Consider the following 14300-nt stretch of genomic DNA (forward strand, 5'->3'; position numbering starts at 1 on the left):
GACATAAGCAGGGCACCTTCAGGAGTGTTAGAAAATCATTCATTGGACCAAGTCAACTGATGAGAGGAAAAACTGGTATTGCTTCAGAAAAGTTCTGATGAACCAGGATGTTTGTGTCTGCATTCCGGTGAATCTCAGGATTAAATTCCAGAATTCACTGGATTCCAGAGTAGATATCTTGCCCTATGAAATTGTGCTGCCTTGCCCTGTGCAGAGGTCTCCAACATGCTGCTGCACATCTCAATGACATAACTGATCCGTATTGCTGTGTGCTGTGCTAGAAACCTTGGTGTATACACAGTATAGCCTAGAGCAGTCTGGGTATATACCAGAACACATTGGAAATGCCATAGGATTTCAGTAAGCCCTGATTTCAGTGCACTTTGGTGCGCTCATTACAAATTTCATTGTTGCAAAGACTGAGTTTTCTCCAATGAGTGGCCCTTCCACAAAGGGCTTAGTAGCTCTGGGGAGGGTTGGATTCTGCATGACCAGAGGCCTTTTGACACTGACAGCTACTCACCTGCTCTCCTTTGGATCCAGTCTCCCCTCTTTCTCCCTGAAACAGAATTCGCATGACAAGTCAATGAGTGATATTACAGAGAGTAACTCACCTTGCAGGGGACCTGGGGTCTAAGCCAATGGAGCCATACAACATGGACTTCAGCATGCAGAATGATATGTCCTGTTACTATAGATGGGTGTGTGTAGGGTGATTTGGAGATGTTATGCTTCCTTCACAGGCACCTGGTCTATTTCGCCTCACTAATACCTCTGATGAAAGTAGCCTTAGTAGTATTCCATTCTATACCAAAACAAGGGAGCCCTCACTGCTCTATCAGGGCTGAATCTTCACATCCCAGCAATCTCTTTATTGCTCCATCACCATGGAGGCAGAGGTGAAAAACAATGCCTCTAGCTAACTGACATACTTCACCAAATCTGTTCTAGAGCTGGAGCAGAACGCTTTGCTTACCTTTTGTCCCAGAAGTCCAGGGAGTCCCGGAATGCTCTGGAAACAGGAAAACAGATGTGACCAAGGCAAAGCCACAAAGTAAGGGTACACGAGCATGCAAATCCCTAACCATGCCAGGATACCCAGAATAAAGGCAAACCATGTGAATTCCAGACATGATCTGAGCTGTTCCCCCTCTAAGCCCAGAGAGCTATTATAGAGCTTTGAGCTCTTTGAATGACCAAAGCAACCTTCACAGAATCAGATCCCAGGTCAGATTTCAGCTCCTTTGGGCCAATCTCTTGCCCTTAGTGAGATGTGGTGTTCACATCCAATTGCATTGCTTTTGCTATTAGCTCAACTTCCTGGGAGATTCTGCTCATTTCCATTGATAAGGCACACAAAAAGGAGTACAGTATGATAGGGAGGAGCCCAGGCCAGAGAGTTCCTGAAGACTCCTCCAGTAGCCTGAGAAAGGGTACAGCATGATTAGGAAGAGCTGTTTCATTGCTTTATCTTTTCTCTTTTTGTCGTTGCTGTTATAGTATTTTAAATTGCAAGGCATCTCGAGTGCCTTGGAAGAGCGGTGACATATAAATGCAGTGATACATTCCATGGGAGGCTTCCCACCTGGCCTGGTGGACCCACTTGCCCAGGCATGCCAGGGACACCTGGTGGCCCTGGAGAGCCTGGAGGCCCGCTGGGTCCTCGTTCTCCTTTAGCACCTTCTCGGGCCTGTCAACAAAAACAAAGGCAGTTACATAGAGAAAATGAGATGTAAGGAGATGCTTTATTAGACTATTGGACCATCTAGCCCAGTATGGTCTTCTCAAATAGAGGTCTTTCCCAGTTCTGTGAGATCCCTTGAGATCCTTTCTACCTGGAGATGTGAATCTTGGATCTTTCTATACATACAAATCATGAGCTCTATCAATTAGTTACAGTCTCTCCTCATATGTTTTCTAGTACTGGCCCCTCCCCAAGTTCCATGATGGCCTGTGGTCTTATGGCTTCTCAAATTAGGTAATTCAAATCCAGTACTTCCTATATAGGTTACCCCACTAATGTGGATATGATATGCTCTGGGCCAGGCGGCTGCATCCCAAAGCCTGTCAGTATCTTCAATTAAAATGTCATCAACAAACTAGCAAGATGACATGAGAAATGGCAAGCTGTGAGAATCGGAAGCAGAGGAGACTGATGCCCACCTTGCCCCTATACCCAGCTACAGTTATGGGGCTTATCCAGAAAATCAGTTTATAGCATAACACATGCTCAGTTGTTGTTTAATTATTGTTAGGGATTCAGATACCTTCTTTTAAAGGAGGACTTTTTGGGATGTATGCATTACCCAGCATGCAAACTACAATATGTTATCGATGGGGCGGGGGATACTCATTTAGCAGGGCCACTGTGATTTGGAGTGTTGCCTATAATATGGCTGATTAAGAGTGACACAAGCACATTGAGTGGTGCTAATGACATCACTAAAGGCAAGCAACACAACTCTTTCTTGTGCCTACGTCATAGTTTGGACACAAATATCAGCACTCAACCTGACAAGCCTCACAACAAAAGGCAAGATACTCCTGGCAAGATGCCCCCTATCAATTTCAGCCCCTGCAGGAAGTATTCATACTGTATTTACCTGAATCCAAGACTAGGTTCCCACCCCACAAGTTTTTTTTGATATTAGAAATCAGGAGGTTGTCTTAAATTCAGAGTCCTGTTCCTTTTGCGTAAATGCAGGTACAACCAGTAGTACTGTATTTATCCAAATCAAAGTTGACTCTGAAGCCCTTAAAAAGTAGAGGTTAAATCCAGGCTGTACCTGCATTTACAATCTACTTTTTAAGTGTGCGTGGGGGGATCTTAAATTCAGAGTCGACTTTGATTCAGGTAAATATGGTACTTTGGCTGGACTTGCTGTCAAGGCTGAGCATCCCCAAACAACAACAACAACAAAATGGGGTGGAAGTAGAGAACAGCATTAATTATTATTATTATTTTCTCCTTGCCCCTACCACATACAAGGCTAGGAATAGATATTGTGTTATTGCCTTTGAATAATGACATGCAGAGTTATCCTACAAAGGCTAAAATGCAGCAGAGTAGGGGCTCCCAAGCTTGAGTTACCCAGATGTTGTTGGACTACAATTCCCATCACCCTCAGCCACAATGGCCAAAGGGGATGATGGCAAGTATAGTCCAACATCTGGGGACCCAGGGTTGGGAACCCCTGTAGGAGAGGAATGCTTTTAATCATCTGGATAAGCTGATGTGGCCTTTGCGTTTTGGCCAGCATGGGCTGCTTCCATCTGGAAAGATCTACTGGCTGAAATCACAGGTAGTCCTGCAGCTCAGTCCTAGTCCCACTGAGTTCTATGAGGCTTACACTCAAGTAAGTATGCATAAAACTAAAACATTACATAGGCAACAGCACAAAGTTATGGAGTCCTTTGGGCTCCACATTGAACAAGAGAAGAAGAAAGAAAGGAACCCAGGTTTCACACTTTAGCTTGATGAAAAGACTGCACACCTCTGGCAAGCGATGCTGTGTCAGCTCTTTACTGGGAAGTCCCTGATAGGGATGTGCACAAAACAGATTTTGTATTCCGTTCTGAGCTTGGAGTAGAACACAAAATCCTCAGAACATTCCATTGGAACAACCTGTCAAGCTGGTTGTTCTGATAGAACAACCCTGTCCTGAGCCAGAACATTCCAAGTGCCATTTTGGATTCCAAAACAGAACTCTTCTGGCCTCTGCGCACACACGACATACATTTGCATGGTGGTGCTGACCACGCAAATGGCTTCCACACATGTGCAGAGGCCAGGACGTTCCACTTGGAACGTTCCGAGTCAGAACAGGGTTATTCAATTCCGAGCTCGGAACAGGCCCTTTGTTTGAAGGGCGTTCTGTTCCAAGTCCGGAACACTCAAAACAGCCCATTTGGGAGGTAGAACATTCCAATATCGGAATGTTCTGCACATCTCTGACTGCTAATGAACAAATGACATAGGCCAAGGAATTTAGTTCTGAATAGCACTCTAGTCTGTACTTATGAGCCACACCAGCAACCTTAGTGATATGTACAAAAAAGTTGGAGCAGCATGCATCCAGAGAGTCTCCAAGACTGAAACTTAGGCAAGGGGTGGGGATGAGGCCAGCAGCCTAGAAACGAGGCACGTCTAGGCATTCTAGGGCAATAGAACTTACATCTCTGCCGGGTTCTCCACTTTCACCTTTGTCACCCTGGTTAAAGGAAAGAGTAGACATTTTATCCATCAGTATGAAGGAAGACATTAAGCAGGCATACCATCTGCTAGGCTTTCACCTTCTGCCAGTGCCACTCTTAGACTTTTTTTTGCCCCAGAAGCAAAGGGTCAATATTGTATACTTGTCATGTCACTTCTCAAATAATGTCCAAAGACTCAATGTCCAAAGCAGGAAAATGGCACACCTCTGGAATCTGTAACCTGAAGCAGATACTTCATCTGCTTCATGAAAAGTCTGATTCTGCCTTCTGCTAGGTCACACGAGGATTGGGGGAAAGATGGCAGCTTGGCTAATGCACTAGGAGAACATAGAGAGTATTTACCTTCCTCCCATCTTCTCCTGGTGTTCCATCTTCACCCTGGATAATAAAATGGCTCATTCACATTTGCATTCCAGGCTCTACTTGGAGGAAGATGTTCTAATCCTCCAATTTGTTATGTGATGTAATAAACGCTTAGCACATTCTAGTTGCCCACTCCTTCCCTCCCGAATCCAATCCCTTGCCTGTCAGGCCTGAAGCCCCACTTCTCCAGCAGGGGAGTCATGCCCATCACTCACATTCTTCCCATTCAGTCCAGGTTTGCCATCATCACCAGGTTTTCCCTGGAAAAGAAGTGTAGGAGTTTAGTCAAATCAGAGCACCTTCCCTAAGATAAATGAAGCCCCACAGAGCCACGCCACAAAGCCACACCAGCACATCAATCAGAGACTGCCCCAGCCAAGATATGAAGAGGCATCATCCAAATGCTAGACTGGTCCTCACAGGTCTGTGGTCTCAGCAGCCGACTACTGGTAGAGTAAGCCCATGTACTTACACAGGCAAATGAACTCTGATTTACATCTGGGCATTATTGCCTGCCAGAGCAACAGATGATGGACCTGAGAAAATGAATGTCCAAGACCACCACAATGATCCATAGCTGCAATCCAGGTCATTGAAGCCTAACTTCACTCTGCCCTAGTCTTTGAGCCTTGGGTAGAGAAAAACGAGGATGAGGATTGTCTAGCAGATGCTAAAATATCTGAGTTTCTGTAAAGGCCAAGATATTCAGAGATTTGCAAGAGTATCATGATGGTTCTTGTATTCTGTGCACAATTTATCTTCAGTTACTATAGAGCCTATTACTATATAGATTCCAAATTGGATCATCTTCCCTACTGTAATATTATTTTAATAAGTTTGTAAAAATGAATGGGAAAAATCAGATAGCCAATATAATTTTTTTCTAGAATCTTCTTTGCCTGTATGAAACTATCTTATAGGAGCTAACTTCTTTTGGTTTTTTTTATGCATTAAAGTCAAAGACAGAGCATGAATATAGTCTAGTAATTAAAAGTTTTCTGAGGTGGGTAGCTGGACTAGGTTATTTTGTCCAGGTGGCTATCCATTTGCATTTCTTTCTATTTATTTGGAAGCATTGGGATTGATATTTACGTAAAGGTTGTACAGAGTTTTTGGTTGAACCCAAGCCAATCTCAGTATCTGTTCCATTATCTTAAGCCCTAAATCAGGGCAAGTGATTACAATATTTCAGAGTGTCTATGGTATTATTTATAGGATATAACTGAGACTCAACAGCCTCTCTGCCTATTTTGTCATGCTGGCATTAGCCATTTTGTTTCTTTGCTTATTCCCAAATCTCATATTGTAAAGCATTTAAGTTGAATTCATTCTTCTGTACAATGTGCCTCATTAAGGGGAATAATATGCTTTAACAACCAAAGATGTAAAGTGGTGGTTAAAAGGGATGGGGATAATGTTGGATTATTCAGATCTGCTTCTTTTTAATGTATTAAAAAACTCTGCTTCTAGTTAGGATCAAACACATTCAAGCAGTTGGAATGGTTGATACTTTCAATACAAACTGTCTGGTAACAGCTGCACATGTTGAGCTGCCTACATATAACAGCTCAGGAATTACAGCTTCCATTCTTTATCACTGGATTATAAACCGCCCTGAGATTTTACACAGGGTGGAATATAAATGTGACAAATTAAGTTAAATTAAATAGTCCTCTCCTATAATATCTATTGCCCTTGATAGCAGACAATGTTTTAGGCATGGGGTGTTATTCCAATAGAGAAAGTTCAAATATTATAAAGAGGATTTATTATTTCATAAAGAAAAACAAAAACAAATGAAACAAAAGTTTATTCTTTCCAAGAAACACATAGGTCAAAGCACAGCCAGTTACAGTTTACTCTCTTGCAATCTGCCACTCTCTCTTACTCTCTTGCAATTCTACCAGCTTCTTCTTTGGCAGTTTAACTTCCAACTGACTCTGCTCCCTAGGTTCTGAGATCCATGGAACTCTCCCTGTCAATCCCAGTACCTAGCAACAGTCGTTGTGATTATCTTACTAACCCCTACAAAGCAACATATAAACACAGAAACAATTCTTAACCAGTAAGTTCTTCACAAATATTATCTGTGCATTTTATGGCGGTGACTACATTATGTCAATCTATGGCTTGTTTGAATACTGGTTGAGCACCAACGTCCTAATAACGTGTGTAATCAATGCTACAGAGCAAGTCATAAACAGAGGCAGTCTAGTATGATTCATTTTGGAGATGTCTCCTTGAGATCTACAGCAATGCCAGTACCAGGTCTCCAGTTCTCCATCATTCCTGGTTTCCAAAGAACAACACCTTGCAAACCCTTCAATCTATCTCTTGCCTCTTTGGTGTCAGTTGCAGAAGGTGGAGGACCAGCCATAAATGCACCATAAATGCACTCTATGAGTATGTATGACTAGAGCTGTAGGTAACTATCAAGGATCAGCCCCACACTGGGGGATATTGGCAGTGGATGCAGAACAGCCTTTCTATGACCTTAATCCCATTACTCACAGGCAATCCTGGAGGTCCTAGGGGGCCGACTGCTCCAGGAGGACCCTGCTCACCTCTCAGACCCTGCAGCCCCTGCAAAAGAAGAAAGCTGGTAAGAAGCAGAACTCAACTACTCTGTAGAGTAGAAGACAGACCCATCGCTTCCTGGGATAATGGGTAAATGAAACTCAGTAGTATTGTACACACAGTTGGAATGGAAAGAGAACACGATGGCAAGCATTCTTCATCACAGGCAAGACTGATGGGTGAAAGAGCACAATGGTGTAATGGTGAGAGACAGGTGAGGAACAGGGAGACCTGGGTTCAATACTCAGCTCAGCCATGAAGCTCACAGGGTGATTTTGACCCAGGCACTTTCTCTGAGCCTAACCTACCTCACAGGGTGGTTGTGAGGATAAAATGGAGGGAGGAACCTTATACCCTCAGCTCCTTGGAGGAAAGGTAGGGTGGAAACAGAGCTAATAACGATGACTGGACTTCACACAATCCAAACAGACCAGAGGTCAGCTACAAGAAGAAGAAAAGAAACCAGCTTCATAACATTCAGAGTTTCCAGCAGTCAACTGAAAAGCACTGGCCAGAGGAAGAAGCTCAGGAACTGTGTTCCAGCAGGCTGAGGAGATGGAAAAACAGTGAAGGCTGGACCGATACTCTGTTCTAAGTCATTGGCTTCTAAGTAGCACCCCACTGATCAAACAATTTTACAGTGCACAAGATTCATGTGTCCTGATGCACGGCTTTCATACTTACATCTCGGCCAGGGTCACCCTGCTTCCCTTGGTCACCCTAGGAAACAAGAACACATGGCCATGATCAGGGGACATGGGCAGGCACAGCCCAGTGTTTCCCATGCCTGCCTCAATTCCCTTGTAACTGCAGTTGCCAATAAGGTTTCCATGAGGATTATAGCTCTTCAGGATATGGGTCAGGCAAGTCCAGAGCCCACTGTCTTGGTTCTTACAAGACTTTGAAATACAGACCTGGTCTCACTCATGCCTGCAACACCAGTGCAGCCATTATCCAATAGATTGTTGGATAGTAAAACAAAAGGAGCTGCAGACCTATAAAAACTGCAGTGGGCAGGCAAAATATCATCTTAAAAGATGATCGTAGGTGGTACATTGTAAAGGGCAGCACAATTACTGCAGCAAGAGGTGAAATATTATGAGGAACTTAAGTGTATTTGCTGCAGGACATCAGGGGACAATGAAGGATAGATGGATCCCAGCCAGAACAGATTGAATAGCTGAGGAATTCAGAGAGCTCAGGGATACCACTATTTTTGGGCCTAGGATGCCAACATACCTTAGGCTGGTCCTGCAGGCTAGGCATTGTCCACTAATGTATTACTTAATTTACCACAGCAAATACTCTAATTAGAGCCTTCCCCACCCTCTTTTCCTGCACATAGTGTTAGCACCTAGGAGTAACACAAAAGGCTGGTTATGTTGTCACAGAATCAAAGCTCTTGTGGTACCTTAAAAGTTGGGTCAGGTTTAGGGAAGGCCTGACATATGTGATCAAGAGAAGAGGCACACACAGGGCTATGCAAGCACACACACAGTCCGTGATGACATTCTTTTACCTTCCCTTTTATACGCGACAAAGGGAGGTCACTTGCTAGCTTTCATTAGCTTAGGTTTGTATAGGAGTATTCAAACTTTCAAGTTTCACAGAACTCATCATTAGACAGAATCCTTCTTCTTGTCCGTTCAGTCATGTCCGACTCTCAGTCACTCTATGGATCAATGCACTCCATGCCATCCTATCTCATACAGCTTCCTTTAATTCCACCATGGTCATTCCGGTGTCATTTTTAATATGACACCGGAATATGACAGAATCTGCTTAATATAATTCAGTGAAAATCAAAACATGCATACTCCTACAACAACCAATAAAATGTATCAGCTGGCCTACTTTGTATTGTATTATGTGGGATGTAAATGACACCCATCATAAACTCTTTACTTATTGTGGACTTTGCTATGGCAGATTTCATCCTATATAATAAAATCCTTGGGTATCTGCGTCCGTGTCTCTGCCGGGTGTCTGCGTCCGTGTCTCTGCTGGGTGTTCTGCGCATGCGTGGCTTCTGCGCATGCGTGGCGTGGCGAGAGGGCCCGGTGGCGGCCACGGCGGGGCGACCGGCCCCAATGGCGGCGGTGGCCGCACTCGACCCTGCCGGAGACGGGGGGGCCGGAGGAGAGAGAAAGGGATCTGGCCCCAAAGGTCTTCTAGCGCCCGTTATTGTAACGGGCCTAATGTGACTAGTAAGCTATAAAATGGTGCCAGAGTCACTTTGCTAAAGATTGTGGCAGCAGATCCCCAGAATGGTTGACTGTGTTGTCAGGAAAGCAGTGTCACTGTGGCTTCCACCAAGCATCACACTTACCCTTTGGCCTGGAGGCCCCGTTTGCCCAGGTTTCCCATCTATCCCATTCCGGCCATCCAGTCCTGGAGGGCCTCGGTCACCCTGAAACAGAATCAGAAAATGAATGAACATTTTCCATTGAAAGCCTGCCCCATCTCAATCATTTCAGCTCTGCTCTGCAGACACATGGGGTGAACTATGGGGAACCAGATGGTAGAAGGCAAGATCAAGAAGAGTGAAAACCATCACCCAGGTCTTCTCAAGACAAATCTACAGTCCACAGAAATGGTGGGATCAGAAATGGGAACATTTTAAGACTGGAGAATACAAGAAGCCCCATCACCTCTTCCTGGTCTCTCCATGTCTTGTAATGATAGGGAATGTAGCATTGGTTCACTTACTGTGAAAGCTTCTTCTGGTTGCTGGAGTCAAGGACATCTCTATGGGTTATCTTCCTCACATGCTCCTAGGCAGGACTAGGTTAATTAGCTAAAGAACAGAAGCCTATATAAGGCCTGAGGGGGATAACCCTGCCTGCTTTCTTTCAGGCCAAGTTAGAACGGTACGACTGCAAACATGTTTCATAAAACAACCGTAACTGAGAAAAAAAGATAATAGATGTAAAGGTAATCATAAACAGAGTTTCCGTAGTATGAGACAGGCAAATACACAGTGGAGAAACTCAGCCTCCAGTGTCCTGTTAGAAGGTGCAGTGAAAAACTGAAGAAATGGTATCCCAGGAGTTAACAAGTGCACCAAGCCGGGAGGGCCGAGATGTCCTTGACTCCAGAAACCAGAAGAAGCTTTCATGGTAAGTGAACCAATTCTCCATTCTCAGTTGCTGGGGACAAGGACATCTCTATGGGATGAGTTGCTTTCACAGCCGCAATCCACCCCTGCAGGGGTGGTGGACCTATTAGGATGGTCCATCCAAAAAGGCTGCTGGACCCAGTAGGAATTCAAAAGGCCTTGGAGGATTTTGATGTTGGTAAGGCCAGTGATTCTGTTGATGTCTTGGTGGGAACCTGGAACAGGGAACTCATCAGGGCAGTAGACATGATTGCTCCCAAACATCCTGACCTGCTTAAAAAATGGCCCCTTGGTATACTGAGGAGTTGCAGGGGCTGAAGTGATTGGGCAGGCGATTAGAGCGCAAGAGGAGGAGAACTCGGTTTAAATCTGACAGGATGCAGCATGTGACCCATTTGAAGACTTATGTCATAGCAGTGCATGCAGCGAAAAAGAGATTTTGGTCTGCATGCATTGCGACTGCAGGTTCGCGCTAAGCAGAGCTATCCCGGGTTGTGAGGAGTTTGGTCTCTACTCCTTCTACTTCAAATCAGTTCCCGGGGTCGTTCTGCTGTGATGCTTTTAATGGGTTCTTTGCGAACAAGATCCCCTGTATCCAGGCCAACTTGGATTCCACTATTTCTGCAAGGTCTATGGAGGAGGTGTCCAGTAATCCTTCTTGCAGCATTATGTTGGATCAGTTTTAATCTGTGACTCCTGAGGATGTGGACAAGCTGCTTGGAGCGGTGCAGCCTACTACCTGTTCTCTGGATCTTTGCCTGAATTGGCTGCTTCTATCTATCAGGGAGATTGTTGGAGGTGGCCTAGTTAATATCATAAATGCATTGCTGAGGAAGGGTAGGGTGCCTCCTTGTCTGGCAATGGTGGATGAAGTTGCTGGCTTTCCCATTGAATTAGGAAGGAATGATCCAACATTGGACCGGGTCTCACAATCAGGGAGACCTGGTTCTAACGGGTGAGCGGGGAGCCCTGGGCGGCCAGATCGGCCACCCACACGATGGCTGGCTCCAAGATGGAGATGGCGGGGGCTGGGGAGCTCGGGGGCTGCGCAGCCCCCGGAAGCCCCAGCATGCCCTGCACAAGCGTGCAGAGCATACTGGGGAGACCCTGCTTTTAAGCCTCCCGGCCGGGGGTCTGCTCTCAAGTAGCCACGCTGTGGAGCCGCGCCACGGCTACTCACGAGCAGATAGCCCAGGTTTGCGGAGCGCTCGCTCCGCAAACCTGGGCTAAGGGGCGGGCTACCGGAGTGGGTTAGCCGCTCCAGAACCACCGGGCTCGGCTGCGAGCCTGGTGGTTCTTACGATCACAAAAATCGGGCTAGGATTTTCCTAGCCCGATTTTTGTGATCATAAGAATAGCCCCATTGAATCTTTATTGCAGAAAGATGCAGTCCGCTTTATATATACTGTATGTGTGTGTGGTGGATACTGAAGAGCTTTCAATACAGTGCTCAAGTTCCAAGTGGGGAAACAGTGCCTTGTTGACGTAGGTAAGTGTAGCCTTCCTGAGGAATCTTTTCAGATGGGGTATGAGATTACAGCTGTCAGCGGGATGCCCGACATCATACCCACGAGGGATGCAGTTTGCCTCTTCAAGGTATTAGGCTTATGCCCCATTTCAAGGCCCTCTTGCAAAAATTGTAGTAAATGTTAGATGGAAAACTCTGTGTGGAACCTTATTATGAGCTGACCACTGTAAAAAAAGCTCTCCACTGGTGCACTAGTGCACCCGGTTTGTGGAAGACTTATGGGAGGCAAATATCATCTCTGACACCCTATCTGAGTAACCTTCGTGCCTCAACAATCTCTGCTCAGTCTCCAAGTGGCAAGTTGTAACCAGCTCGGATTTGGATATAGCACTGGCCCCTGGCATAGCAGGTCTGACGTGCCTGGAAGGAGCCATCAATCTGATGTGGATAGTTGTATTAGCTCCGCAAACCGCAGCCTTCTTGGCCAGAATGGGACCACCAAGATCACTTCTGCTTGGAGAAGATGAATGCGCCTCAGTACTCTTGCCAGTAGTGGAGTTGATGGGAATGCATATAGTATGCCCTCTGGCCATACTGCTGACAGAGTGTCCGTGTCCTCTGCCTGTCTAAATGGGAACCTGGATATGAATCTTGGGAGTTGGATATTTTGATGTGTAGTAAACAGGTCCAAAAGCCTCTTCCAACAGTGAAATATGTGTTAGAATATCTGCCTATTCAACTACCATTCGCCTGGTATCAGGTCCTCTTGGCTCAGCCAGTTGGCTACTTGATTCAGGTCCCCCTTCACATGATATGCCAACAGTGATGCAAAGTGCTGTTTTGCCCATCCCATCATCACAACCATTTCCGCATGGAGGGATTTTGATCTTGTACCCTGCTGTCAGTTTATGTGGGCCTTTGCTGTTGTGTTGTCGGCCTTGATCAGCACATCTCCACCCTGCAGGATCTGATGGAAGGAGCTCAGAGCAAAGCAGATGGCTCTCAACTCCAGCCAGTTTATGCTGTGGCTTCTTTCTCTTATGGACTACCTTCCTTGCACTGAATGTTGTTGACAATGCACCCCCTAGCCCCTGGTGCTGGCGTCTGACATTACTAGAATTTTTGATGGGTCCAGAAATTGTTTGCCCCTCAGTAGGTTTTGCAGTGACAACCACCATCTGAGAGAGTGATGTACTTGGGGTGACAGTGTTAGCTGTTCTTGCTGGCGATGGCCTTCTGATACAGAAGGAAAAAACACTTGAGCTCTCTGAGGTGGAATTGTGTCCATGGTATAGCCTCCAATGTGATTGATTGATTGATTAAGTGCTGTCAAGTCGGTGTTGACTCTTAGCGACCACCTAGATAGATTCTCTCCAGGATGATCTGTCTTGACCTTTAAGGTCTCTCCAATCCACCTTGCTGCTGGTCGTCCTCTTCTTCTCTTTCCTTCCACTTTCCCCAGACTCCAATGTAGCCACCATCAAACCCAGATATTGAGCCAATGTCAGTAGCGGTACTGTAGGAGCAGAGTATGCCTGTCTGACCACTGTAGTGATCATTTGGAACCTCTCCTGGGGTAAGAACAGGCAATTCTGCACCGTGTCTATCACCACTCCTAGATGCGCTGTGTGATGGTAGTAACTGACTTTTTCCGGTGATTATGAACCCATGTTCCTGCAAGGCCTGTAGCGTCTTCTGGAGGTCTAACTTCGCTGTTTCCCTGGATGATAACTGGATTAAAAGATCGTCTAGATATGCAAAGACCAGGATTCCTTGAAGTCGAAGATAAGCCATCGGGGTGCCAGGATCTTCATGAAGACCCTGGGTGCTGAAGACAAGCCGAATGGAAGGGCCACATAGTGCCTTCCCACATATTTGAATCTGAGGAGGTGTCAGCTGATGGGATGTATTGGCACATGGAGGTATGCTTCCTTTAGGTCCACGGAAGAAAAGAAGTCTAGGTGGTGGAGTGCTTCCGCCATGGATCTGTGTGACTTCATTCAGAACTGTTCACACTTGACCCACCTGTTCACATATTTCATGTCCAGAACTGCTCTTTTGGAACCATCCTTTTTGGGGACAAAATAGAATAGATGCCCTTTCCTTCCTGACAGTGTGGAATGGGTTCCACTGCTCCTATGTCCTCTAGGTGTTGAATTGCCTTTTTAGCACTAAATGCTTGGAAGAAGAGTGAGAGCGTGGAGTGGGTAGGAACCTGTTGGAGGGAAGGACATCCAATTCTATCTTGTATCCTTTCAGAATTATGCCAAGGACCAACCTGTCCTTTGTGGTGTTCTCCCAAGCGTGGAAGTACTCTGACAGGCAGCCACCTAGCCTGGCATGACCTGAGTCATGGCTGTTGGTTTGTCTGTTTTCCTTGAGCAAGGGCTTGTCTGTTGTTTCCAAAGCTTCTGGATGGGAAACGTGGTTTGTTCCAGGCGCCCCGCTGAGGTCTGAACTCCCTATCCCAGCCCCTGAAGGAGGGCCGTAAATTCTGAAAGGGCTGAAAAGGCAGTTTAAAAACTGGCTTGTCTGGCTTATGTGGTGCAGAGGGCATGG

General features: G+C 45.8%; 1 protein-coding gene across 10 annotated transcripts in view; it reads right to left on the reverse strand.

Moving 5' to 3' along the window:
* Positions 1-14300, reverse strand: part of COL7A1 (collagen type VII alpha 1 chain) — a 216234-nt gene that overhangs the window by 108624 nt on the left and 93310 nt on the right. For all 10 annotated transcript variants that reach the window (XR_008316932.1, XR_008316931.1, XM_053299561.1 and 7 more), the window contains 9 exons: positions 9485-9565; positions 7840-7875; positions 7090-7161; positions 4794-4838; positions 4558-4593; positions 4176-4211; positions 1586-1690; positions 977-1012; positions 524-559 (listed from right to left, as the gene is read on the reverse strand). Coding sequence is in view for 8 of the 10 variants with exons in the window: in XM_053299561.1 (XP_053155536.1) it covers positions 524-559; positions 977-1012; positions 1586-1690; positions 4176-4211; positions 4558-4593; positions 4794-4838; positions 7090-7161; positions 7840-7875; positions 9485-9565 (483 nt within the window). In the remaining 2 variants the exon portion in view is untranslated. The remainder of the gene's footprint in view (positions 1-523; positions 560-976; positions 1013-1585; positions 1691-4175; positions 4212-4557; positions 4594-4793; positions 4839-7089; positions 7162-7839; positions 7876-9484; positions 9566-14300) is intronic.

Source organism: Hemicordylus capensis, chromosome 2 (genome assembly GCF_027244095.1).
Source record: "Hemicordylus capensis ecotype Gifberg chromosome 2, rHemCap1.1.pri, whole genome shotgun sequence".
In the NCBI taxonomy this organism is placed as follows: domain Eukaryota; kingdom Metazoa; phylum Chordata; class Lepidosauria; order Squamata; family Cordylidae; genus Hemicordylus; species Hemicordylus capensis.